The sequence below is a fragment of the Aythya fuligula genome, chromosome 1 (genome assembly GCF_009819795.1).
Source record: "Aythya fuligula isolate bAytFul2 chromosome 1, bAytFul2.pri, whole genome shotgun sequence".
NCBI lineage: Eukaryota > Metazoa > Chordata > Aves > Anseriformes > Anatidae > Aythya > Aythya fuligula.
Window position 1 is genome coordinate 80,735,531 of NC_045559.1, and position 26,901 is coordinate 80,762,431.

The 26,901-nt window shown below is 41.3% G+C and overlaps 1 protein-coding gene across 1 annotated transcript in view; it reads right to left on the bottom strand.

Annotated features, from left to right (window-relative positions):
• Positions 1-26,560, bottom strand: part of RIMKLB (ribosomal modification protein rimK like family member B) — a 49,669-nt gene extending 23,109 nt beyond the window's left edge. Inside the window, exons 1-3 of the mRNA XM_032190300.1 lie at positions 26,402-26,560; positions 25,217-25,726; positions 18,598-18,824 (exon numbers count right to left, since the gene is read on the bottom strand). Of these exons, the coding sequence (XP_032046191.1) occupies positions 18,598-18,772 (175 nt within the window). The 5' untranslated portion in view covers positions 18,773-18,824; positions 25,217-25,726; positions 26,402-26,560. The remainder of the gene's footprint in view (positions 1-18,597; positions 18,825-25,216; positions 25,727-26,401) is intronic.
• Between the last annotated feature and the right edge of the window lie 341 nt (positions 26,561-26,901).

Consider the following 26,901-nt stretch of genomic DNA (forward strand, 5'->3'; position numbering starts at 1 on the left):
GGAGGCTTTCAAGGGCAGGCTGGATGCGGATCTGGGCAGACTGCTCTAGGGGTTGGCAACCCTGCCCAGAGCAGGGGGGTTGAAACTAGATGACCTTTTAGGACCTTTTCTACCCAGGCCATTCTATGATTCTATGTATCTTTCATACCTGGATCCCATTTCAAAAAAAAATGACATCTGGAAGCACTTATACATTGTCAGGAACCTTTAAGAAATAATATTCAACTACCTGTCCTTTTCAAGTGTTCCTAGACACGCTTCACTGAATTTTGGGGAATGGAAAGGTCCCCTCAGATAGGACCCTCAGATTACTGTTTTGACCTGTCATTCCAGTCTAAGGACTTCCTAAACAAAAGTGCATTAAATTTATGAATTGGAGGCATTCACTATGGAGACAAATTACTCTTGAACGGAGTTATTCAATAGTGATCTTTTAGGGAAAAAAGAAGTGTTAAAATTGACTCTAAAGCTTGCAGAGATAACATCAGGTCCTTTTTTCAAGGACAGTCTACATGTATATCTCACCTTTTTTGGTGGTGGTGGTGTGGCAGAGAAGTATTTAATGTACTCAGGTATATGACATACAAGTTTGGGGTCTCTTCATAAGTAAAACATTTTCCTACGCACACCAAAAAAAATGTTGTAGACCAAATATATAACCCAAAATTGCTTAGTTTTGACAGACACCAATATAAAAGTACACACAAAGCAAAGCTAGAGATGGAAGAATTCCATTTTTCCCCACACCTCTGTAAGCTCATTCAGCTTGTTCCCTCTTCCCAGCTTTACAGGGTTAAAACCGCACTGCAGTAACTGCACTTGAGTTCCATGCCAGCACTGTAATGAAAGTACAAGTATAATGCCACAGTATTATTTCCTACCCGTTCTGGATGCAGAAGCTTCCACCTAGGACCAAAAACGTGTTAATTAATTAGACATTATCTTATTATGTTCCTTAATTAAAATAATCCACATAGACTATAACCACCTTAAAAGAAAGCATTCTTCAGAAAGACACAAACATACAGTCCTTCCAACCAGATCAGTCAAACAAGTGAAATCAAGCAGTGGTAGTATTGAACTCAGAGGCAGCAGATTACAGCAAGCAGAAGGGACATCCCCCACTGCCAGCTTGTTTCAACCTTGAAGTCAACACAGTTAAGAGATCAGGCTATCTTAACACTAATCTTTGGACTGTAAATGTAGCCCTGAGTTTAGCAATCCCTACAAATTCAGGAATATCATTATCTACATTTTATCCGAACTACAAGTTCAAAAACTTTGTCTTATTTGGAAATAAGCATCTGCCTAACTTAAAGAAACATCAGTGAGGGGCTGCTGATCTCATCATGAACAAATTAGTGTCAGAAATGGGAAACTGAAGCTTTTTTTTTTTTTTTTCCAACAAGCAGCTGGTATTACAAGTCTCTGTTGCTCATTTATCTACACCTTGCATAGATTCCTCTAAGAATCTCCTTTAAGTATTTGCAGATTACATTTTCTTCAAGTTCCTCCATTTTACAGCAACACAATGAGATAAATCTCATTTCCAAATGCCACTTTGGATCCATTCTCAGTAACAGAATCATAATTTACATTACTCCTAAACTACTAAAGTAGTTACTCCTAAACTCTGCCTCTAATAATTTGAAAAGATTAATAATTCTTAGAAGAAAATGGTTAATTTCACATTATGTACCTTGGACCCAAGCAAGAAAAGGGGAGAAATTAACATCTTTCTAGAAATTCCCATGTGAAAAGGATGCTGGACAGAGCAGTTACACGATATCGTGGTTCTAAGACAATTTAAGTCACTCTAAACTGTTGCTGTAGCAGTTTTACTCTCCAGTCACATGCAATCCTGTTGGGGCATGTAGTACTAACCACTCCCTAGCACTCGCTGCATATGCTGGCAAGCAGAAAAGCTTCCTACACTAGCAAAAAAGCAATCCTGTTCTTTTGTTGAATCAGACTTCTGCAGGTTATGCCACTGCATAATGAACCAGCTTCACTACAGCATCTGATCAACCCAAAAGTCAGTGCAACAGACAAGGCTGGGTCACAGGAACAACAGCAGTCATCTGAACAGCTTAAATTGTTAAGATCCTGCCATTTATAGGCTGCAGAATTGTATGTAGTGAGGTTTTCTTCTTTGTGCTTTTCTTCATAGCTCTATGGTCACTATGCTAGGCCAGCTTCCAACTTCACAAAAACAAGTCTGTCAACCAGATTGCTTTCTCCAATTGTTCCCTTTGCTCTCCTGTCCTGAGCCAATAGTACATTCTCCAGTGGCTCCCACTGTGCCAGGTAAGAAACATTTGCAGAAAACTGTGACAAAAGCCCAGCTGCTGGACTCATTCTACCATAATGAACAAGTGCAAGCATTGAGGCATGCAGTTTAGACATACAGTGCCTTTATCATTTGAAGCCACAGACCTTAATTCACCTCACAGCATCCACAAAGGGCATGTGCTCTCAGAATCCTGCCTCACCCTTCATCCCAAGGGGGTAAGGAGGAACGCACATTGAACCAGTCTTAGGCCAGAATGATCCTGGGAAGACTGACAGAAAACGAAGAGGAAGCAAGATATGAATATCTCAAAAACCTCCAGTCATTAAGCAACTTCTCTCTACCTTTCTGCCTATCATGACTCCACCCAGTAACCCCTACTCATTGGCAGCTCTCTGGGGAAGCTTGTCTGAACCCTTCATGCAAATGGTAACTGGTTTGTGTGCATCTGCAGTGGTATAGTGCCTGAAGAAGACTCCAACAGACTTGCAAGAGACTGGAAACAGATCTGAAGGTCCCTCTCGGTAACAGGTGAGGAGGAACAAGTTCTGCCAGGAATGGCAGCAAATACAGCTAAACCTGACTGACGTAGCACAACCCAGAGGCAACAACAGGTGACAAAGGGTACAGACTCCTTTCAGCAGACCAAACTCTGCAAAGGGCTTCCATCTGCAACGCTGTGAATAAATTCCTGAGATTAGTGCAGCCTTTGGGCTGCTGTACCTTTCTGCTCATTTACGTGTGCACTGGTGACACTACCAAAGGAAAACCAGAAAGTATCAAAAGCTGCTCCAAGCTCAAGGGGCCAGAGTGAAGAAGAGTACAAGAACCAGGTACTGTACTCCTCCATCCGGTCCGTAAGAGGAAAGGCTTGGGCAGGAGAAGAAACCTATTCCCTATCAACATCTCATTTCACAGCTGTTGCCACAAGCAAGGCTTTGGCTTTTATCATCACAAGATACTTTCTGAAGAATGGGGACTGCTGAAGAGAGACAGAATCCCTCTGACCAAGTAGAGCTAGGGTTATCTTTTTCAACAGGTTTGTTGTGAATGAGGAGGGATATAAGTCAGGGTCACTGGGGGACGGTGACCAGTCTGAAAAGAAGCAGAGATACAGGGCAGCAGAGGAATACCCTTGACAGCACGATTAGTGAGGCTCTCACTTTCCCTGTGAAAACCGTGAGAGTGGAAGCCTACCTTAAGTATTTGTTCATGCAGTCATGCCGTGTGGAGGAACAAAAAGGAGGAACAGGAAGGCCACATGCAGTGGAAAAGGTATGATGAATAGAATCACAGAACCATAGAATGGTTTGGGTTGGAAGGGACCTTAAAGATCATCTAGTTTCAACTCCCCTGCCATAAGCAGGGACACCACCCATTAGATCAGGTTGTCCAGGACCTCATCCAACCTGGCCCTGAGCACCTCCAGGGATGGGGCATCCACAGCTTCTCTGGGCAACCTGTGCCAGTGCCTCACCACTCTGAGTGAAGTATTCCTAGTATCTACTCTCAATCTACTCCTTTTTAGTTTAAAATGGCTACACCTTGGTCTATCACTACACTCCCTGACAAGAGTCCCTCTCCAGCTTCCTTGTAGGCCCCTTTAGGTACTGGAAGACTGCTATATGGTCTCCATGGAGCCTTCTCTTCTCCAGGCTCCCAACTCCCTCAGCCTGCCTTCATAGGTGTTCCAGCCCTATGATCATTCTCACGGCCCTCCTCTGGACCTGCTCTACAAGTTCTCCTTATATTGGAGGCCCCACAGCTGAACACAGTACTCCAGGTGAGCTCTCACAAGAACAAAGAAGAGGGGAGAACCACGTCCCTTGACCTGCTAGCTATGCTTGTTTTGATGCAGCCCAGGATATGGTTGGCTTTCTGGCCTGCAAGCAGATGTTGTGCTTCTTATCAACCAACACCCCTAGGTTCTTCTCATGGCTGCTCTCAGTCCGTTCTTCATTCACAAATACAGGCTGAGTGGAGAATGGATTGAATGGATTGAGATCAACTTGGGAGTGCTGGCTGATGAGAAGCTGAACATGATCTCACTAGTAAACACAGAAACATGGTTGAATAGTTTGCATGTCTGGAGTGCTGTGGTGAACTGATAAAGGCTCTTGCAGAAAGGCTGTGAAAGTGAGGAGGAGGGTTTCTACTCCACACAAAGGAGCAGATCACATACACACAGCTTTGCTCTGCAGCGAGCAATGAGCTAGTCAAAAATTAGTAATGCATACAACTTACACACACAATTTTGACTGTGTATTACTTTTTATTTTTTTCCTCTGTGAGGGCAGTCAAACATTGGAGCTGATTGCCCAGACTGGCTGTGGAGTCATTGTTCTTGGAGGTATTTAAAAGCTGTCTGGATATGGCCCAAGCAATCTAATCTAACTTCAAACCTGGATCTAGCTTTCAAATTGGCCCTGCTTTCAGCAGAAGGTTGGTCCAGATGATTTTCACAGGCCCCTTTCAATCTAAACTGTTCTATAGTTTAGCATTCTCCTACGGTATGCCCGGCTTCTTATGTGGCTGCAAGAGTAGGACATATAGTCCACAATGCACTCTTTCACAGCTCAGACGAGATTTGTGGGTACAATGGGAAATGTCCTTTCTTTCAAGATAATTAGACAAGTTAATATAGTCATTAAAAAAATAAGAGGAAAGTTCTCCAAGATGAAAGTGGAAAGTGCCTCCCTCCACAGGTCTGACGGTTGGGCAGGAAAGAAGAGGCACGGCCTGATTCCCTGATGACAGTGAAATCTGGAATGCTATTTAAGAAGAAATTCAGTACATGGGTACAGGCAAACCCTGTCTGAAAATCAAACAAAGGGAAAAAAAAAAAAAAAAAGAAATGTAAAATTTTCATTGTTAAGCTAATAAGGAAAAAAAAACATTTCTCACCACTATTCCATCCTCCTAGTGCAAGTAGTCATCCAACAATAAACTCCTTTACATACAGGTGCAGATGCAAGAGGTTGTCAGTGGCACAAATGTTAGTCACCATTAGGTTCTGAGTTGAGCTCAAGCCTGGTTTTGTGGAACACGTAAGAGCTATTCCAACCCTTTCATGATTTTTTAAGGTGCAAGTACCAAAAGTCTGTCTCACTAGGAATTAGCCAAGACGGCAATAGATGGATGGCAACCCAGGCAAAGGACAGTTAAAATTTTAATCCCAGTATACTTGACATTTATAAATAACACCTGAGTCAGGGAAACAGGGACACTCAGTATCACTAGCAAGAGAACCTGACTTGGACTCTTTTGTTATTAATAAAGACCTTCTTCACTGAGGAGGAAAGGGCATGCTATAGGAATGAAAGCCAAAAAGCTAAAAAATGGCAGTTTTCTTTCAGCAATCCTTTCTGAGCTAAAAGATACGTGTGTTTCGTGCCGAAAATTCTGAACTCCTAAAAAATTTATTTCAAGACCATAACAACTGACTGACTCTGCCATGCCAGATTCACTCATACGTACTGGTGTTCTCTTGCTGCTGCATATTAAAATTTCTCCACTTACAGCACAGCATCCTGCCTGGCCACAGAACTAAGATTGCAGCTCATCTGTGGGTCTGTTATTCATTCAGGAACAGAAGGTCCAATACTTCAAGTTGATATGCAGAAGTAATGTGTACATATATATGTTTGTATACACATATACGTATGATTATATATATAAACACACAGACATACAGATATATGTGCTTAACTGAAGATAGATGTTCTTTATCATGAAATAGGACCTCCATGGCACCTCGTAAAACATGAAACATTTGAGCGCGCTGAAAGACGTGCTGTCTAAAGGACTCAAACAAAAAGAACTCCAGTAACAGAACAAGCCATTTTCCAAAGCAGTTGAGAAGTACAGTAGCAATGGTGACTAACCAACTTACAAATTCATAAAATAAGTACGAGAGAGAACAAGGTACAAGCACAGCCTCTCCAGGTGAAAGAATTCCTCAGCCTCAATGACAGACACGTTTTTGAATATAAATAAATCTGTGGCCATTATTCAACGACAAGATATGGGATTACACAAATAAAAGGTTTTAACTACATCACTACTGTTTTTTTTTTCCCAAAGCCTTGCTGGTAAACAGCATTGATGCATCCAGCTGGTCTGTATGTATAGCACATGCATCAATTACAAAAAATGTATGCATACAATATTACACTAAAAAACTACATTAAAAGAAAACTATTAAAGCTGCAAAGTCAAGCACATAAAGGTTAGAAAAAGCCACGCCGAAGGGTATGCCCGTAACATTGATCTGCTGGCCTATTCACATAATCTTCAATTACATGAACAAATATTATTTTTTCCCCACAGCATCTATCTCATGCAGTACACAGGAGGTACAGCACTCACTTAACAAGCAACTACTCAGCACTGTATTTTCGTTTAGTTAGTCCATGGATTGATGTGTTAAAACACACAGTTATTAATTTTTTCATAAGTCTTCTCTATTCCGCTTATCACAGTAACATCTGAGTGCTTCACAATCTTAATTTATTTTGTTGGCACCACAGGAAACCAGTGAGTGTTCTACTGATTTCCTATAAAGGCATGAGAAACGCAGAGATAAGAGGTAAAGAAGTAATTTTGGATGCTACATTTGAGAGACCATGATTTCTCAGTTTCCAGTGCCGCTCTGATTTATTTTGTTTGTGTATGCAAGTATTCAGCACTTTTCACAAAGCTTATCTTAGTAATCAAAGTTTGGGAACTCAGAAAATGGAAAAACGTGCAATTACAGGCAGTGTATGAACAGTCCAATTTAAATCACCATACTTGTCTTCCAGCAATGTTCTACTTCAATTGTCACCAGTTCCTATAACAAAAAAAGAAAGCCTCCTACAAGCTGCCCTCTTCTTCGCTATGCCACAATTTATGTTCCCAGAGTAGAACCACCCTGTACACTTAAGAGGCTAATGAAAAAGTAGCATGTGATCAAATGATTTAAAATGTATCCAAAAACAAATATACAAGAAAGGACACAAAAATGCAAACTTGTTTTTGAAGCTCTAAATTGGGGGTCTTTCGTGTTGCCACTCTTAGTAGTATTTTAATTTTACATTTGTAGAGGATCAAAAGCAAATTTAAACACTTAGCATCTAAATAACACGTGTATGATGCTGTGGTGGAATAGGGCACAAGGGTTACAACAGTTTCGTCTCCTATACAGATCTTTGACACGAGCTGACAGAACTAAGTGTCAGCAGCACGGGGTCAGGAGCCTCCATGAGAACCAGCACCTAAGCTGAATGGACTCTACTGTCAGCAAGTATCTGTGATAGCAGCTTGAAGAGGGATGTTTCTCTGCAGGAGAGAAAACTTCTGGAAGCTTTGATTCCATTCCAGGTTTTGGAAGTGAGCAACTACCGCATGCAGCTTATTCTGCCCCCAGTTTATCACTCTCCATTCTCCCTCTAGGATTCATCTCCCTGGACATAACCTCTGGGCTTCCATTCCCTTACTGTCCCACATTTACTATGTTTTCCTTATTTATCCAGCTCACTTCCAAATTTCAGTTTCTCCTACTGTCAAATAGCTTCTTTGCCTGCAATTTTGAATACCACCCTTGACACCCATTTTCCTGCCTTGCCTCCAACCTTTTTTCTCTCTGAGGCTCTTTGTTCAGTTTGCATCTCTTCGCAGAGAGGTCTCAACTCACAACCTATGCTCTCACCAGTTTGCAGCTCCAATTTCCTTCTTGATGTCTAATTTAGCAAGAGTTTCACTGTATGCCTTCCTGTTACCTTGTTTCTTGTCCGAACATTTTTGGAAAGCACACTGCCTCCTCAGCAGATTCTTCCCCACTGACACAGAAGTCCCCAGTCCCAGACCAATTTCACTCTTTTTGTCCCTGCTAGATATGAATGGTGCAATTTACCCCAATGAGGTCTTTGTATCCATGAGAGGAGGTATAATGAACATGGAAGAAAATCTCCATTTTAAATTGTAGCCCATCCTGTTGCAGACAAGGCCACACCACGAGAAGTCCCTTCTTTGCCTAATACAGTGGTATGTTTCAGAAGTTTTAGCTGTGAAGCTTAATGAGCCTCTTTAAGATGCTTAGCAGACTGTTTTTGAAAAAGTAATATTTAGGGACAAATTTACATCTACTTTCATACATATAACAAGTAATAGCCACTTTGGCCAAACTAAGTTTCTATTCCAAGCTAGTTCTTCCAAAAACATCATTACAGATTTAGAGAAAAAGATTTTTATTGTTGTTGTTGTCTGAAGTGCTCTCCATCAACTGAATTATTTTGCTAAAAATTTCCAAAACTGTCTTCAAAAAAATATTCCAAGGTGGAGGAGGGAAGGAGGGGGATGCGAGTAATAAACAATAAAAATCTATCTTACACGGAAAGTTGGGCCACTTGTAATGTTAAGATAGGCAGACCCATCCACAATGTCAAAAGATCACCTTATACAATGTGTCATTGATAGAGTATGTTGCTTACAAACAGAATCAGTAGTTAAATGCAAGATATCCTGGCCCAGACTAAGCAAAGTACCAGTTTTGTGTCAGTGTTACCTGCTTGGCCAATAGATGAAAACATTTTTGCTTTATTCCATGCATAAGAGATGAAGGAATGTGCTCTTCTTATTGGAAAGCAGGGAATAAGGCATTACATGTTAGGATATTTCATCCATTTACTATTTTGAGTGTCAGTCTGAAATTATATTTTTCAATAAATCCTCTGACTTTCAGAAGTAAGCATGTCACTAAACCAGCAATTGCAACAGTTAGGTGGTGACTCATTCAGACATGAAAACAAACAAAAAAAAAAAAACAGTAAATTAAGTTAGAAACAGTGGCCTTAGTATATAGAAGCAAGCAGCTAGTAACCTAGTCACAGGGGTAGATAAGTCTTCTACTTAACTGTAGTGACTTAGACAAGCTTTTTAACTGTCCCATATATTGTTTGTACATCGGTTCACATGGCAAACCATTGCACTCATTCTATAAGAATATTACTGAGGATTTAATCTGTTTTTTTAAAAAGCCCTGAGGTTTTCAGATAAAAATTACTCGGAGACTACTAAGTAAAACAATTATAGTGTTTCATAGCATTTAAACTGAAAAAAAAAAAAGTTATCTCAGTCTCCACAAATAAACTACTACTACTGTCAGACTTGTCTATACTGAAACATCATACACATTTTTGTTCCACCATCAAATATGGCATTTTCACTTTATAAAAATACTATTTGAACAAATGTTCCCAATACAGCAAAAACAAACTAACAAAAACACTGAAGGCCATAATTCCCTTCAGTACCAAATCTAATTTGTTGTAATATACCCAAGTAAAGATTCCCTTCAAAAACTAAATTCTCAGATGATTCTCAATTGAGTATTCCAAGAAGCTTTGAAAGCTAAATGTAAAATTAAGTATTTTTTATTAGGTATAGGGGAAAGCAATAGGATTAATTCAAGACCTTCACAGTAGTACCTGAAACATAAAAAGAAATTCAGAAGCAGCTTGACTTTTCACACTGGGTTCACAAAGGTTGTGAACTGGGTTGGCACTTTTCACAATTTCCATTTGGTAGTAGTGGAGATACTGCAAGTACCTCTTCGTTCATGGACGGCTATTTGGATATTGAAGACTTTACCCAAATACTGACAGAGCCACTAGGCTACACGGTATTCTTAAGTTGGTCTCTCTCTGTTCGTGTCAATACGTTCTGTATTATATAATGCAAATGTCTACTAAATTCCTACTAAACCTTGGAGAAAACACACTGATATTCCATTGTTACCCTCATCTGAGGTAGAATCACAGAATGGTTGAGGCTGGAAGGGACCTCCAAAGCTCATCTAGTCCAATACCCCTGCTCAAGCAGGGTCACCTAGAGCACTTAACAAAAGTCTCTCACCTGCAGGCAAATGCCCCAGACTGCAAATTCTCTATGCTGCTAGCTCTTCCCTTCCCCATAATGGATCAATAATCTCCTCAGAAGGCTCAGAGGAGATGGGTAAGGGCAACAAAGGGCAACATGCCCATGAAGCTCTTTGAAGAATGTAGGGAGTGATTGCCCAGACCTGTTGTAAGGAAAGCTGACCTTATCTTACAATAAAGAAAGGGTTTAAGATGAAGAGTTGTAACAGTTACAGGGATCAGCTGACTCTCAGATGACTTGGTTGAGCAAACTTTTCACCAGGAGATAGTCGAGTGTGAATGTCTAATTGAGTCAGCAGACCAGCACATGGTAGCATACAGAGAGCTCAGCCCAACCTACAGTGTAAAAACAGAACAACTAATTAAAAAGAAATTTGAAGAGAGCAACTGACTTGGGCTAGCTTAAACACATTTATCCCTTCCCAGTGACTGGGGCATGCAACATAGAATCACAGAACATTGTGATGGTGAGCTTATCATAGAGACATGAAACAAAAATCATGTCTGCATTTTGATTTAACAGCTGTCTTCTACATTTCTACCCCTAAACTAATTCTCAACCAATAAACAGTTTATAACCAGAACGAAATGGAACATTTACACAACTTGTAAAAACCATCTTCCTCTTCTGCAACAATATTGCAAATACATAAATTAAAAGGAAATCTCCCCGAGAAGTTCCACAGTACCACTGCAACAAAACAACAGTCAAATACCTTGAGGACACTTTCAAATCAAGTTCTCAGAATTCAGGAGAGATATTTTCTGATCTTCTGACCACTACATATTCACCTACATATGTGCTACATGTAGATCTAATTCTTCTTTAGATAGAAACTGCCAAGAAACAGGGTTTGATAGCATGGATTTTGAGCTTATTATTTCAGTGACGTGGAGAACAAGTCCTGCGAGGAGCGGCTGAGGGAGCTGGGCTTGTTCAGCCTGGAGAAAAGGAGGCTCAGGGGTGACCTTATTGCTCTTTACAGATACCTTAAAGGAGGCTGTAGCGAGGTGGGGGTTGGTCTATTCTCCCACGTGCCTGGTGACAGGACAAGGGGGAATGGGCTAAAGTTGTGCCAAGGGAGTTTTTGGTTGGATATTAGGAAGAACTTCTTTACCAAAAGGGTTGTTAGGCACTGGAACAGGCTGCCCAGGGAAGTGGTGGAGTCACCATCCCTGGAAGTCTTTAAAAGACGTTTAGATGTAGAGCTTAGGGATATGGTTTAGTGGGGACTGCTAGCGTTAGGTCAGAGGTTGGACTCGATGATCTTGAGGTCTCTTCCAACCTAGAAATTCTGTGATTCTGCATTATGCTATGACCATAAATAAAATAATCCACCTTATTTACTGTCTCAGTGCAATCCACCCACCTTCTCAGCTAAAAACACAGAAGAGGAAACAGGCCTGTTTAGTCTTTTTACCTCACCCTTGCCAAAACTACTAGTCTGCCTCATCTGATACTCCTTTTTCCACTATGCCAGTACTGGGTATATCTTGTTCTCCAATACTTCTGCCTCTACCATCCAACATCATGTATTTAGGTATGGGAAGAAACAGAGAAAGAAGAAACTTCCTTCACGTTAAGCCTTCAAGTATTCCATTGGATTACCTTTTACTTGATCTTAGAAGAAGCAAAATTCTCTCCCCCTCTTTTCATTCAAATGTATTCCTACCATTTGGAAGCCAAATTAGTCACTAGTAAAACTTAATTGAAAGAAGGAAAAAAAAATCCACATTTTATTCATAGATGCATCTGGATTAATTCCCACTAGAACAGGAACAGTTGGAAAAATGTGAGGGAAACCCCCAGCCATACTCTTGATAAAGACTGTGTTATGACACATGAGGCTAATTTTCATCCCTTGGCTATGATGTATGGAAAAACCTCCTTCTTCTTTCTTTCATCTTTTTGACATTATTTTCCCCCAGATGGCCATTCCTGAGAATTCTTACAACAATCCAGAATCTGGCAATGTTTCTGACATTTTCAGATATGACGACATGCATGTATGTTCAAAATGATGTGCCCTAAAAGTCTGATTTTCCTGACTGACCATTCTGGAACACGTACAAACAAAAAGTCCTTAAAACTGCCTGCTGAAATGGCCATAGTAATACCTTTCTGTGCAGAAATGTTCCTACCTCTCTACCTTGCAAAGGTAATTTTGGGCTGAGCCCTGATCCACCACAGATGACCTACTGACATTAAGTGAAAAAAACTGAACAATTCTAAAAAGATCAAATTCATTTTTAGCCTTTGTTCTTTAGTATCAGCTTGATATAACAAGAGATCATTCTTTTAAGTACAGAAATCCCTGAAAGTAAAGAAGAAAACTGCAAGGATATCTAGGCTCACAGACCATAAATCCTGTCTTCGCAAATGCACCATTAGAAAGTTGTGTTTGGAGTGACAGTTTTGAAAGAAAGCAACTATTCTTCCCAAAACACACTGCAGCTGAAATGCACTGTTGCTAAACTATGTTTCTAAGACAATAAAGCAGATGTTTGATTTGCTGTTTCTTCTATCAGGGATGTGTCTGGCTGTGACCATCCCAATATTAAATAATGTAACATATTCGTCTGCCTCTAAACAGGGCCACCATTCCAGAATACCTTCTACACAGTCCATGGTTGTCTGCTAGCAGTGCTTGTTATAATGTTTAACATCAATTAGAATGGCAAGGCACACATTTCCGCAGTGAAAGTCTCAAGTGGTTCTGAGAGACGGTCTCAAGTGGTTCTGAGCACAACACTTCCACCAACACAAAATTCACATAATTTCTAACCCCTTTCCAGTCCTTTGCACACAATGCAGTTTGCTCTCCACCTCTCACTATTGAGTTACAAACCAATTTTTCAAGACTGCAGTGGAAGAAATGGCTGCTCTGGCTGTTGTTAGTAGCAGGAAACGGGCCAACTCTGCAGTGTTCAACAAGGCACCTTGCCAAGGCCACTTGCCTCTGCTCTGTCACTCCCAGAGCCATTTGCTACACACTGCAGGAAAAGCTCTTAGAGTAAGGTGCACTGCTGGACAGACAAGTGCCAGGGGACTGCTGAAACAATCAGCAGGAAGAAGAGGTGACTGTATGTCAGAAAATAGTCTTCAAAGTGACTTAAAGATGATTCGTAAATATTAAGAATCTTGACTTTGATGTAAATACCATTCTGTAGATGTAAAAGCTCTCTTTTAACACGGATATAGCTGAATGCTTTTCTAACCATTACACTGAAAACAGTTACTTAATAGCCTTACCCTTTTTCCTTCAGCCTTCTATACTTTATACTTAAGTATTTCTTTACTTTATACTTCAAATATACTTATAATACTTCTCCATGTTTATTTTCAATGCCATCTAATCCAGTGTGAGAAAAAAGAAAAAGACCAGAACTGTTCATTACTTGTTTAGACCAAATTAGAAATGAAGGACAGATCATATGCAAAAGTAGATTTTGCGAGATTAAAGACTTAAACTACATAGTTGACTAGCACTGCAGATTTCAGGCCCACACAGGAAACCCAAACCATCATACCAGCAATCTTTACCAAGTTAGAGGAATGAATCTTCTAAATATTTCCTCTGAAAAAAAAAGAATGACAATGAAATCACTTCCCTGATGTCATACACCTGACTACAGAAAAGACCTGATCATGCACAAAGCATTATTGCCTAAGCACAGATGACTATTGCATCTTGATCACTTGCTTTTACGTCCCCAAAGAAATGTCAAGAAGCTCTTAAGAAAGGTTCACACTTTGTTTGATGCTATAGGACTCTCCAATTCAACTCAGCCCAGCACCTTTAATATTTAGAAGTTCACAAAAGCAACTTTCCTCAAAACTAATTTCCTTCACAGGAGAGTAACAGAAAAAAGAGAGATTCCAAATACCTACAATAAAGGAATTGATATGTTATTGGTTCAGTGATCTCAAAATTCTGCTAGTTCTGCTATTCTGCTAGCAGAGTATTTCAGTGAAGACACTGTTGTATAGATTTTAATGAATGAAAGATCCAAAGTTACGTAGGCAGTCCTTCATCAACCAACAGCTCTTAAATTCCATATCTCTACAGTTAAGGTGTGTAATCTGTGAGGAAGATTTCTGCTAAGCCCTACAGACAGGTCAGAAAGAGTGCTCTATTCAGAAAAAGGAGACAATCGATCAATTACATTTCGTCTCCTGCTGACTAACTCTCAAAATTCTGACTTCCTTTAGGCTTTGTGCACCTGTTCACAAGCTTTAATCTGTCTAGTTTCAAATTCTCCAAGCCGGTCATATCATTAGGCTAGCAAACAGACACATACTTAAAAATTAGACATTTTAACAGCACTCACTGTTAAGACTTCAGATGCATGTCTGAAAACGTCATGCTAAATTTGCTAAATTATCTGCTATTTGTTTCAAATGAATATAGAAATTGCCAGACTAAACTATCAGCCATTTAATTTAGGAATCCAGTGCTTTCCTTATAGCAGCAAACAGCATACACTTCACAGGAACACACCAAGCAAGCAAACAAAAGAAACCTGTTGCTGATACTATCGAATTTCCTGTCCAGAAGAAAATTCCAGTTTTAAATTATGCTTTGAATCTATAACTATATCCACCTCGATACAAGCCATTGCCCAAAAGAGCAGCCACCTTCTCCCCTGCTCTCTTCTACTAGAGGTTGCAAATGCGTAACCACAAAACGATTTGATGCACCAAGCTATCCCAACAGAAAATTGTTAAATATTTGGACAAAGTTAGTGTTCCATTAAATTAGCCCACTTGGATCATACAATTGCCAGATCCTGCAAAAGAACAGAGAATTTGATCAATCTTTTTTGGGTTAGATTAGCTTAGCTACAGCATGAAAGCAAGCCCAAAGATAAATAAAGCCCTTATAACACAGCAAGCAGCACCAACAAGGCTGGAAAAGCAGAAGAGGAGCAGGGCTGCTCCATTCAGTAGCAAATTATTATTAGACTGGTTTAGCTTCTAGAATTTCTCTCTTAAGAATCTTAGGCTATGGCTGCACCATAGTCTGAGCCACCTTACATCAAAACAGTTGCAACATTACCCTACATTTCTGCCCAAACATGTATCTCTGTCCTTTCCCATGTGCCCGTATTGTACATTTCTGATTCAGTAACCACCTCAGCAGGTTCAGCACACTGAAGAACCATTGTTTTATGCATCTGGAATTTTCCATTTATTTATTCTGCACTTACTAAGATGGGGAATAAGCCATAGTCACTTTCAAAAACTATTTGTTGAACTCATGTCTATGCACACTTAACCTGTTTTGGTAATAGTTAAGCGTTCCCTTCTAAACCTAAAGGAAAAATTAAGTCTACATTTCTTAATTTGCATTTCCAATCACTTTTGGACTCATGCTGCATTCAGGCACCTATCATACAGATATTGAGCCGCACACAATTCTCCAGCAGACTCAGAGAAACCCTGATACAGGTTCATCACGTAGCCAGTAATGCTGGGGCAGGAAGATGCTAGGGATGCTGGGTCATCCCCGGTTTTGGCTGTAGAAGAAAAGGCACCAGCAGGGCCTACTGGACCCACGCTGGCTGTTGGCTTACCTGCAGATCCAGCCACACTTCCCATCCAACCCTGCAATACAGAAGAGTTGTGACCCAGTTGCTACTGCTGTGACCACTTACTGAAATAACCCTAGCTCGCTCTCTCCCTTTGGCATGGTACATGGTAACTCTTACCATTCTCTGACATACAGATTTTGAAAGAGTCATAGTTTTGCTCAAATTTTAAGATCTGTCTTTGGCTCTGGGCTTCAGTGATATTTACATCAGCATGCTCTACCATCAAAGCATACAACATAATTAATAAAAGGGCCAGTTTTCAGCCTCAGTACGTGTCCTGCTTAACTCCTCATAAGTTAATTGTCTTTTCCACTTTCCCTCTGTAAGGCAAACGACATCAAGCTTCTTCATGTACTATGCTGATTTTTTGGTCTCTGAGCTCTTCATCCATGTTTCTGACAGCCATCAAGACCACACAGAAGTATCACTGATTATATCATGTACAAGAATGCCACATTCCAAAGTTTTAAATAGCTTCCTTCAATTGTTAACTTTACAAAGTCAAGTTGACTTTCTCTTAACAATTAAGAAATTACCTAGATCTTAAAGAATTAAAAAAAAAAGACCAAATCACAAGTTTGAGTATGTGAAAGCCTACTACTTCCTCCATATGATGTATTAACCTCAGAGTTTGAGACGTGTATTGCGAAGCTTTCAACAAAAACAATAAATGTGGAGGCGAAAACAGGTATTGTCCACTGAATATTCAGACTCTTGATGAAGCCCTCTATGTCGTACAAAATTTTACTCAGTCTGGACCCCTCACACAACAGCAGGTTACAGAAAGGGTACAGAATGCATTAACTACTGAATTTTGTTCCAGGACACCTTTTTTCCTAGGCCAACTGAGCACTTTAATGAAGAATATGCAGCACATAACTTTTATATGTACCCTCAACCAGAAATCTCTCCCAATACATGTGGACAAGCACTGGGAAAAAGAAAAATGAAAACTAAGGGGCACGATTTTTCATCTCTTTCCAGAAGAAAGAACTGTCTGATATAAAAAACAAGAGCGTTTAAACTTGCTCTTTTGCAAAGGTTAGTTACTTAACACAGTTTTAAATGAATTCATATGAAAACAAATTTCCTTTTTCTGCTTTTTCTTTCAAGTTATTTCCTTATTTTTTCTCATTCTTATACTATACATTTCTTGGTATTAGTTCTCCAGTTTGCATACTTTATATCTTTTCTTCTTTCAGCATTAAATGGAAGAGAACAGAAAGGACCACAGTTCATGCTTACCATAACTAATACTCCAAATACAGGCAGAAGACAGGAAAGAAAACATCACCATGAAATAAAAACAGTACTGAAAACCTGAAGGGAAAATTATGAATCTCAGAGACTGCAGCCACAGTTCTGGTTGGCTGCCTTAGCAGAACATACTGTCCAGATTACTGCATACTCAAGGCAAAAAGATGTTCAGATTTTCTGACAAGAAGTTTCTCTGACTTGAAGACATCCTGCAGAATTTCAAGTCTCTGATTAAAAAATCTCTGACGTCTCAGAATAAAAAAATAAATAAAAACTAACAATACAAATTAACAAAAAAAAATAACAAAATGAAAATTTAGCAGTAGAAATGTTTAGTAGTAGAAGAATGGTGGCTAGTAGTAGACACTCATTTTCTAGTAGTAAACACTCATTTTCCCACTCATTTCCATTTTATCCTTGATTGATTCATGTTATAATATGGTAAACAAACACTGACCAAAGCTTATCCCCAGAGACAGTTTTAAGCTTTCCCTCCTATATAGATTCCTCAATAAGAAACACAGCATTAGCTAACATGGCAGCCTCTTCTTCAGGCTGTGGGTACCTGTGTATCTTCTTCCTACACAGAAATTATTCAAACACAACTCGCAGGAATGTAATTCCTTCCTGGATCTCCAATGATATTTTTTTGAGTGATACATTGGGAAGAGGAATGGAAGAGGTACACATGCAAAACAATTGCAGTCTCTTTCCTTTAGGAAATCCAAACTAAAAAACTTCTAAAAATCATTATAAAAGCATTATAATAGTGTTAAAAAGATTGACTGGTGGTATTCTTCCTGTACATAAACTTACTATGTGCAGCATTGTTTTACTTAACACTTCTAACTCACCTTAATGTCTTTTCATTTTTAATCACCACCAAAAAAAAAGCTAATCAGGAAACAGAACAGAAATGTTACAATTTAGTTTAAAACACCTTAAGTTGTAGTCATTGTTCAAATTATTCTGATGTGCATACTTTATATGTCAGTCCCTTTCTTTTCTTTATAAATACCCACCTGTACAGCAGCATGCTTTACTGATGTCACATTATTACCTCTACCTCCCTAATAGCTTGTACTGTTCACTGAAAATTCCTTTTATTTCAGTTCAAATGTGTTTGATATCTTGGAGCCATCACATAAAAAGAAGAAAAAAGTCCCCTAAAACTTTTAAAATATGATATATGAACTTGAAGGATCCGTGTAACGCTGAAACTCAGTAATTTTGACTTAATTCAGAGGTCCTATAGTCCTTATCCTGGAATCAACAAACTAAAGCAACCCTACTGTCTGTACTACAAAGGAAAGACAAAAGCATTTCTAACAGAAATTGACAAAGTTAATAATTAGATTTGATTATCATAATAAATGCTAAAGCATATGGTATCATGTACATGTACATGATTTAGATGATATATCTAAATATATCAGTCTGGCACACATGGAATTCATTATCAAAAAGTATACACGCTTCATTTTATAATCTTTTTACACGGACCCTTTCAGCACTTTCCCAGCATTATCTCATCCTCACCAAGATTTCCATCCTCAATGGTCAGGACCACTTCATCCATCAGCAAGGCCCGAAAATCTAGCTCCTCTTCACAGCACTTGGCCTTCAAGGCTCTCAAGATCTCCTGCTGAGGGTAGTCTTCTCTGATGCGACGGTCTGTTAAGAACCACAGCCTGGGAGCAACTGAACTGCACATCTTGGACTTGTCTTGCAACCTTCAAGGTTTCTTTCCAATGGAAATTCTCTAGCTGGTGGAGAAGATGAGACTCTGTTAGAGTACAAAGGCTTTTATCTTCATGTTCCCCACTGTCCCGAGTCCCACTCCCTCTGTCAGTCCTTTTCAATGGAGTGTAACTTGCAACCTCCAAGTGGGGAAGCAATGTCTATGCCTAATCTGTAACAGAAGTAGCAAAAGAAATAAATCCATTTACATTCAATGGCTATCTACCAAATGCTAAATTCAGGTCTTGGCTCTTATCCTAGTTTCATCCACAGGAAGTATACATTTGACCTAACTACTGGTAGCAGTAATACCATCCCCCTTTCCTGACAGTACCAACAGGCATACCAAAGACTGAAAACGTCTTGAATGGCCATCTCTGAAGGACAGAAATTCAGCTTAACATTTGGGATAATTCCTTACAGTTGTAAATAATTCCGCTGCTGTCCTAGGTACTGCTAAAACACCTGTGATAGACCTTATACCCTATAAACAGGTGGATTCCCTTTCCACCATATAGACAAAAGGTGACAACCAGATTCTTTCTGTTAGAAAGCCCAGACAAAAAAGGATGAAATGCATTAAAACAGAATTTTCTATAGTAGTATTTCAAGACTGAGTCACTCTTACACATATTTCACAAGTACTGTGAAATAAATCTAGTATTATGAATAACAACGCTGGAAAGCTGATGGAACAAGGAGCATCAACATAATGTTATTACTAAACATCAATACATGTAACCTAAAGCAAAATCAAGGCTTAAATCTGAGTGTTAGCCCTCTTCCTTGCTCCAAAAAGAAAAATAACCTTTATATTATATAAACAACATTAATGAATTCAACACCAAAGACATAAAGAACACTTCACATTAGAGAATTTCAATGATATTAGAAGTGATAAAAGCAAGGTAGTGTTCCTCTTGATTTGAACACAGAGGACTTCGACTGTCTTTGACTATACACTAAAATATTTCAAAAGCTGTAAAACAATCACAGATACATTAATGGACTAGAAAAATACACTTGTTTGCATATTTTTTCAACAAAAGCAGGAAGCAGCATGGTGTAAGGAAAAAGAATTCTGTAGAAAACCATGGCTGTTTTCTGTCACATATTTTAAATCTTCCTATTAAAACAAAGAGGTAAAAATCATTGTTTTCACATGTTCACATATACTTACGTGATTTTTAAACAGAGGTGAACTCTCAGATAGGCACAGTCATTTTGCCTGATAGTCTTAAAGACAGGACACGGTATCAGAAGATACAAGCACAGACAAGACTGCAGGTATACAACTGCCTTCATTTGATATTCCAAAGAATTTTCACTTTTGTGTGTGTGTGTGTGTGTGTGTTTGCTGTTCTGGGCTCAAGTTTCTGCAGTAGGTATTAAGGCAGAAGGACTGTGTTGAAGCAACCCTTATAACAAGCTGGTTTTTTTTTATTTTTTTTTTAATTGAGAAGCATGTTTTTGCGACTAGTAAAGCTATTTCTTAAACAACAGAAAGATAACATTTTAGGTGGCCACTTTTATTCCTGGTACTAAGAACCATAGTGGCAACAAGCAAACCCTAAAGACTCCATGACTACTTTTCCATTCCTTTGGTAAATTAGAAGAAACAATAAAGCCGAGGACTAAAGTTTTTTCACAGTAACAGACTGAAAGTAGAAGCTAGGGAAAGGCAATCACAGATGCAGACCAGCCCATGACAGCAGGCAAGATGCTGGATCAAGAACAACGGGATAATGAGCGTTTGCTCCTTGCAGGAAAACAGGTATGAAAAGGGGTAGACTGTAAAAATATCATTTGCATCAACAGTCCCTTTCTCCTTCAAAGCAGCTGAAAGTGAAAAGGGCAAGATGAGACCTGGGCATGCAAGTGCTGACAACTGTCAGATCCTGCCCCACTTTTGGTTTTCTCAACAATGGATTTCTCAGTGCAGTAGTGTACAGAAAACTTTCTGGGGCAACACCCTCAGGTAAGAATTGGGACAAGCTATATGTTTCAGAAATGGCACTGTTACAGCACAGTTCAGAAGGCTTCTTGTCAATTTATCTTTATTTCTGCTATTTGCATGCATCACTGGGGAGACCAAACAGCCCCACCTACCGTTTCTCTTTTGAAAAGCAGCTTTATCAAGCAGGATAGCATAGCTAATTTAAAAAAAAATATATATATATATATATATATAGAACATATAGAACATAAAAATATACTAGACAGACTTTGTCATGATTTAAAAAAAAAAAATCAGAAGCCATTATAAATCTTCAGGCTGTTTTTTGTTTGTTTTGTTGTGAGCTTTTTTGTTTGTTCATTATTTTTTTCTTGGTACTGGTTCTAACACTGGTACAAAGGAGCGTGCATGTTCCGTACTGCAACCTTCCGCCCATTTTTGCTTGCTACTAACGTGATTTCTTTGCCAACAGAGATCTGCTCCCATTTTTCTTACATCTCTTTTCTACATGGCCCCACTTCTAACCCTTTAAATCAGTAAAAATTATGGCATCACCTCCTCTGATTGCCATTTCAGCACTTCCTTGCTTAAAAATCGGCAAAGAGTTGAAGAAAAAAGAAAAGAAGTATATATATGTTTTCTTTTTACATATAAAGGATATATATATATATAATTCTCTTCTATTTTGTAAGGAGCTAGAGCACTCCAACTCAACTACCATATTAAACCACCAACCATATCAAAAACACCTTGTACAGGTATTCATCTGCCTCATAATAGCTTGTCCATTTTGGAGAAAACTTGAAAGATTTATACATGTATATACTAAGGCTCACATCTCACCATAACATAGGCAGGTTGCAACCTTAGGTCTGGAGATTAAGGAACTCACTTTGGATCAAGCTTTAAATCGGTGGCAGGGGCATAAATGAGTAATCCATACTATAGGGTCCTTGACCTCCTAAGCAATACCAATTTTCTTCAACCAAAAGAAATATTCCCATCAACCTAACATTATGTTCCTAAAAACAGAATCGACTTACCAAATTCAGCCTCTCCTTATAATCTCTATTTTGATCATGTAAGGAGTCTCACGGAACACAAAACCTGCAATTTACCCTATTAACCCAAACATCTTAACAATCCCTCCCACATTCTCAAGAAAATGGTTTGTAGGAGGAAAGCTTGCCTTGCAATCAGATGCACAAGAATATCAAGCTCTCAAGTTGGATTTCCAGAATTTTTCCCTGAAAACCAACTCCACCCATTTCAATTTAAAAGACATAGCCTGAGACAATGCTGGGTGTGCATTAAATATTTCCTAATCCATGTGAACATCTATTACAACATATATATATGGGGAAGAACAGATGATTAGAAGCCTTCAAGACAAACAGTTCAAATGCAGTTCTTCCTCAAGGTTACTACAGTCAATTTAAGTAGAGTCTTTCGATAACTAATGGATTTACAAAACAAAAAGCAACAAGGAAAAAAATATATAGACTTAGCTGCATAAAACAGAATGGGGGAGGTAAAAGGGTGGCATCAAAGTTTCGTAACAGAAATCAAACTGTGTACCAGACTAGCCAAGAAATCACTGCTGCATCTACTTCAGAGAGATGCCGTGTGGAACTTCTCAATTTATGAAGAAAGTTGATGGAACCTGAACTTTCAGCTGTGGCATCCCTGTATTGCTTAACCTAGGTTCGTTTTGGCATTCACATAGCAGATTCCTCCCTTCCCCATCACATGCAAATCTATTTCTTCCTGCATTCCTTCTGCAATACACCTTTAGCAGCTGTTGTAACAAAAGCAGTCACTGTGCTACTTTTCTACTTTACATCATACAAGAATATGTTTTACTGGCATAAGAGGGGATTTAGCCAATCACATCAGCTGTCCAGAGAGATCTGGAAATCTGCAGACCATCCTTTTTCCCTTGAAGGGGAATTTTGAAGCTCTCTTCACATAGAAGAGCTTTAAGGACATTCTTCCACAAAAGAAAGATTGGCCTCCCTAGTCCATTTACTCCGTGTTCTGTCTTCAACACCAAACACCAGGAGAAAAAACGGACTAGCTACTTCTTTTTGATCGTAAGGCATTTTCCCCTAAGCTGAAAGAAGGAACTGATTATTAGGATATAATAATTCATTTATGCATTATTGATAAATGAGTGACACTAAAGGTATCTAGTACACGAAAAGATTGTTCCATATCCCTTCCATTCAAAATGCAACTACTCAGTGCATTTTGTACATTAAAACAAGACTAGGTTGTTTCTTCCCAATGGGAATTTCAAATGGGACTCTAGATGTTTTGCAGCATTAGGAATCAATGTGATCTAGCTATCTCAACTGCCTAACTTGTGATCCCGTGCACTGTAGGCAATGGGAGTCTGCTGCAATCTGGGAAACAAGTTATTGGAACAATTACTATCAGCAGCCCCTCCCAGAACCACCTCTTTTTAGTCCTTAGCTCAGACTTTCGGCTTCAGTTACAACACTGTACTGGTAACATAGCTACATGGATTTTAGCAGTTAATAGAGAGGTACAACATAATCTTAGTTTTAGCATACCTCTAGGCATGCTTAATCCCTACAGCTCAGATCATGATAATAAAAATCTCAGGGAAGTGAGAAGGAAAGAGCAAAGAGACTGACAGCCACGATTGCCATGGGAAATGGAGAACTAGGAAAAATTTAACTCCGAGCAGTCATCTCACTATGAATAACACTGCACTTCTACATTTATCATTAATGCATGTCCCTTAATACTTTTTTTTTTTCCCCAGAACAATGTTATTCAATATGGAAAACGGTATTTTGCTCTCATTTTTATCTTAAATTAGCTAAGGCTTGAAACTGCATATGTACTTCCAGAGAACACTTTCTCTACCATTACAGCAGCTTCTAGAATGCTGGTTTGGAGGCCACACCTCAAGATACTGAAGACCTAAAAGCCATTTGTCAGATACTCATGAGTTATAACAAGGGAGATACCTCAAGGCAGAATCATAATGGCAATGTTAGGTATCAGATTGGTTAAGCAGTTAGCTGAGGTTTGTGCAGCATATGACCCATCATATGATCCATCATATCCTTGCCGTGGAAGTCTCTGTGTCACCCTAGCGAGAACAGGGCAGTATCTGAAACACCCCAGAAATATGACTTTCCTATGCCGTAAGAAGAGCAGGTCTGGAAACAGCTCTTTCAAGCATAAAGAACAATTAATTCTGTTCCCCATGAGATTCCAGAATGATGATTATCTAAAGAAAACCTTAAGATTTATGGATGAATTCATTCATGGATGAATATAACCCAAGGTGAAATATACTGACATTTAAAAAAAAAAAATGACATCTTAAACCACTTCTAAAATTGCTTGAGAAAAATAAGCCCAACATAAATCAACTCATTCCTGACACTGCTGCTCTATGGTGATGCGTAAGGACAACCTGAAGAAAAATTCCTCTCTTGTCTACCAGAGACTTGTTTTCATCAAGCTGTCACATAACTGCTTGAGAATCTTTGGAAAGAACAAATTTTAAAAAAACGAAAAATCTTAAAATTAAAATATGTGTTTAAATGCATTTTATATAATATGTTGAGCAGCTGCAGTGCAATCTGTCCAGTGCTGCTGCATTATCATCCGCCCTCTACTCATGCAGCACAGAATTTAAAGTCACTGCAAGCAGGTAAACCCCAAGCACACCTCTCTGAAAGCACAGCTTGCTTTTCACGTCCTTCTCCATGTGAGATCTGTAGACTGCAAGAGTCAGAGGATATAGAAAGATACTAATCTTTCCCATTCATTCCCAGTACAACCCCCACCCCTGCAACTGCACTCCCTGCGATGGCTTTCATCTGCTCTTCCCCACCTTTGCATGGAGTGATGTTAAAGATGCTAGCAGCAATCCTTCCAGGCACAATTGCCTGTAAAACGCTGGCATCCACACCCCCAGCCTTCCCTCATGTATGTTCATGCTTGCAAGTAGGTGATAACATTCCTAATTCACACACCCCAGCTCCTGATCCCCAGGGAATAATCCACCCCCTTCCCCCTCAGAAACACAAGGCAACATCAGCTGGTCAACACCAGCCAACATCAGCTATCCGACTTCCGTCTGGGTATTTTTTGTCTACAACTGGCTCGCAGCTTTTGCATCCCCCTCCACTCTGCATGGCGCGTACGTGTGTGCACGGCCGTGCCAATAAAGCGCACGTTTCCTCCAACATCAGCTGCTTTCCTTCAGAGGGGGTCTTCCGCCTCTGTGCAGGTTCCCCCGCAGCGTGGCACAAAACACCCCTCTCCTTCCCGATCCGATCCGATCCGTGCCTGCAGCCCGTTTTCCCTCCTCCCTGCCCCCACCCTACGCTGGGTCTCTGTGCACGCTTCTCCCAGCGCCTGGAGTGGGGGAAGGGACACATGCACTGTATGAATGAATGGGCCGAAGAGGCTTACCAGAAATTTGGGGTCGGAGGAGCGGAAGATGATGAAGGTGCCCAAGAGGTGCTTCCTTCGGCGTGCCAAGCGCTGCTTGGGTCCTGGCTGGGTGAGGGCGTCACGTGTGGCGGCAGGTACCCCTTCTCCAGGATCCCTACTACTGCTTGGGGAGGGAGGGCGAGCAGGTCCTCTGGATGCCTCCTCTGCACCGCACTCAGGCAGAGGGAAGGGTGCTACTGAAGCTCCCAAAGCATGCACGGAACAGGGATGGGAATGCTCCCCTGTACCTGGGACTGGCAGTGTCTACCTGATGCCTCAAGGACCAGGGCAGATTTCTGAAGGGGGAGAGGGGAGTGAACGACCATTAAGGTAATTACCAAACTAAAGTTCCCTGTGGGAGAGGAGGGATGGGATGAAGGGAAGAGAACACTGGCGTGGAGCTGTAGTTTTGTACGAGAAATAAATTCAATCCCTGCGCCTCTACTTCCTCAGAACTAAACCCCTAAAGGAGCCTGAAGACACCGACACCTAGGGAGGAAAAAGAAACACCCCTATCAGGCACAGGCACACATACAAAGGTACCGAATGGAATAAACTGAACTGGAAGAAAAGGCACTACACAAGGCAGCAAGCAGAACCAAAAAGGGATCCGATGAGCCAATCAGGTGAAACGTGCAACTTCAGATATTTTCCAGAAATACACTACCACAGAAACACATTTTAGGGGAGGGGGGGGGGGAAAGAGGGAAACACACCACCACCAAGAGAAGCTCCAGCAGTTTGTTCATTCACTGAGGAGCGCGTGCTTAGAGGAAAGGTGAATCCGTGCCTAGGGGCGAACGCACGGCGAGCCCCCGCTGCAACCCCAAACACTCGCACTGCCCCGTGCCTCCCCCGAGCAGCACTCCGCATCCCCATCCGCCGCAGAGCGCGCTGCAGCTCGGCACCCCCGGGGCGCTCCCCAGGCGCTGCCCCACACCCCCACACCCCCACACCCCCCCACCCCACACACCGCACGCTCGGGGGGTGCCCCCACAGCCGCCGCTCCCACCCGCAGACAACAAAAGCGGCGCGGGGACCCCGCTCCGGGCGCACCCCGGCCCCGACCCGCGCCTGGCAGCCGGGGGGCGCGCAGCGGAGCCCCCCCACACTCCCCACACCCACCCCCCGGTGCTGCGGGGGGCGGCCTCGCCGCGGACCCACCTGGGCGGCCCGGCGCGGCGCGGCCCGGCGGCGGCAGGTCGGAGCGCTGCCCCGGCTCCGCGCCGCGATGCACAATCACCATGGGCGCAGCGCGGCGGCGGCGGCGGGGCGGGACGGCCGAGGGGACGGTCCCACCACCCCCCACACACACCCACACCCACACCCACACCCACAGCCCCGGGCTCGCGGCCGCTCAGCCCGACATCGCGCCCGGCCGCCCGCCCGCCGCCGAGCCCCAGAGGAGCGCCGCCGAGCCGTGCGCGCCCCCGCTCCGGCACCGCCCGGGCCCAGGCGGAGGCTGAGGGCGAAGCGGGATGCGGGGAGACGCGCCCCGCGCTCCCCCTCCCTCCCTCCCTCCCTCCTCTCCTTCCTCCTCCTCCTCCTCCCGCTGCAGCCACGGAGCGGCCCCGCCGCGCTCGCTCCCGCCGCCCGACTGAGGCGCTGGCGGCGGCGGCGCCCAACGGCCGCGCGCGGGGGGAGGGGGCGCGAGGCGGGGCGCG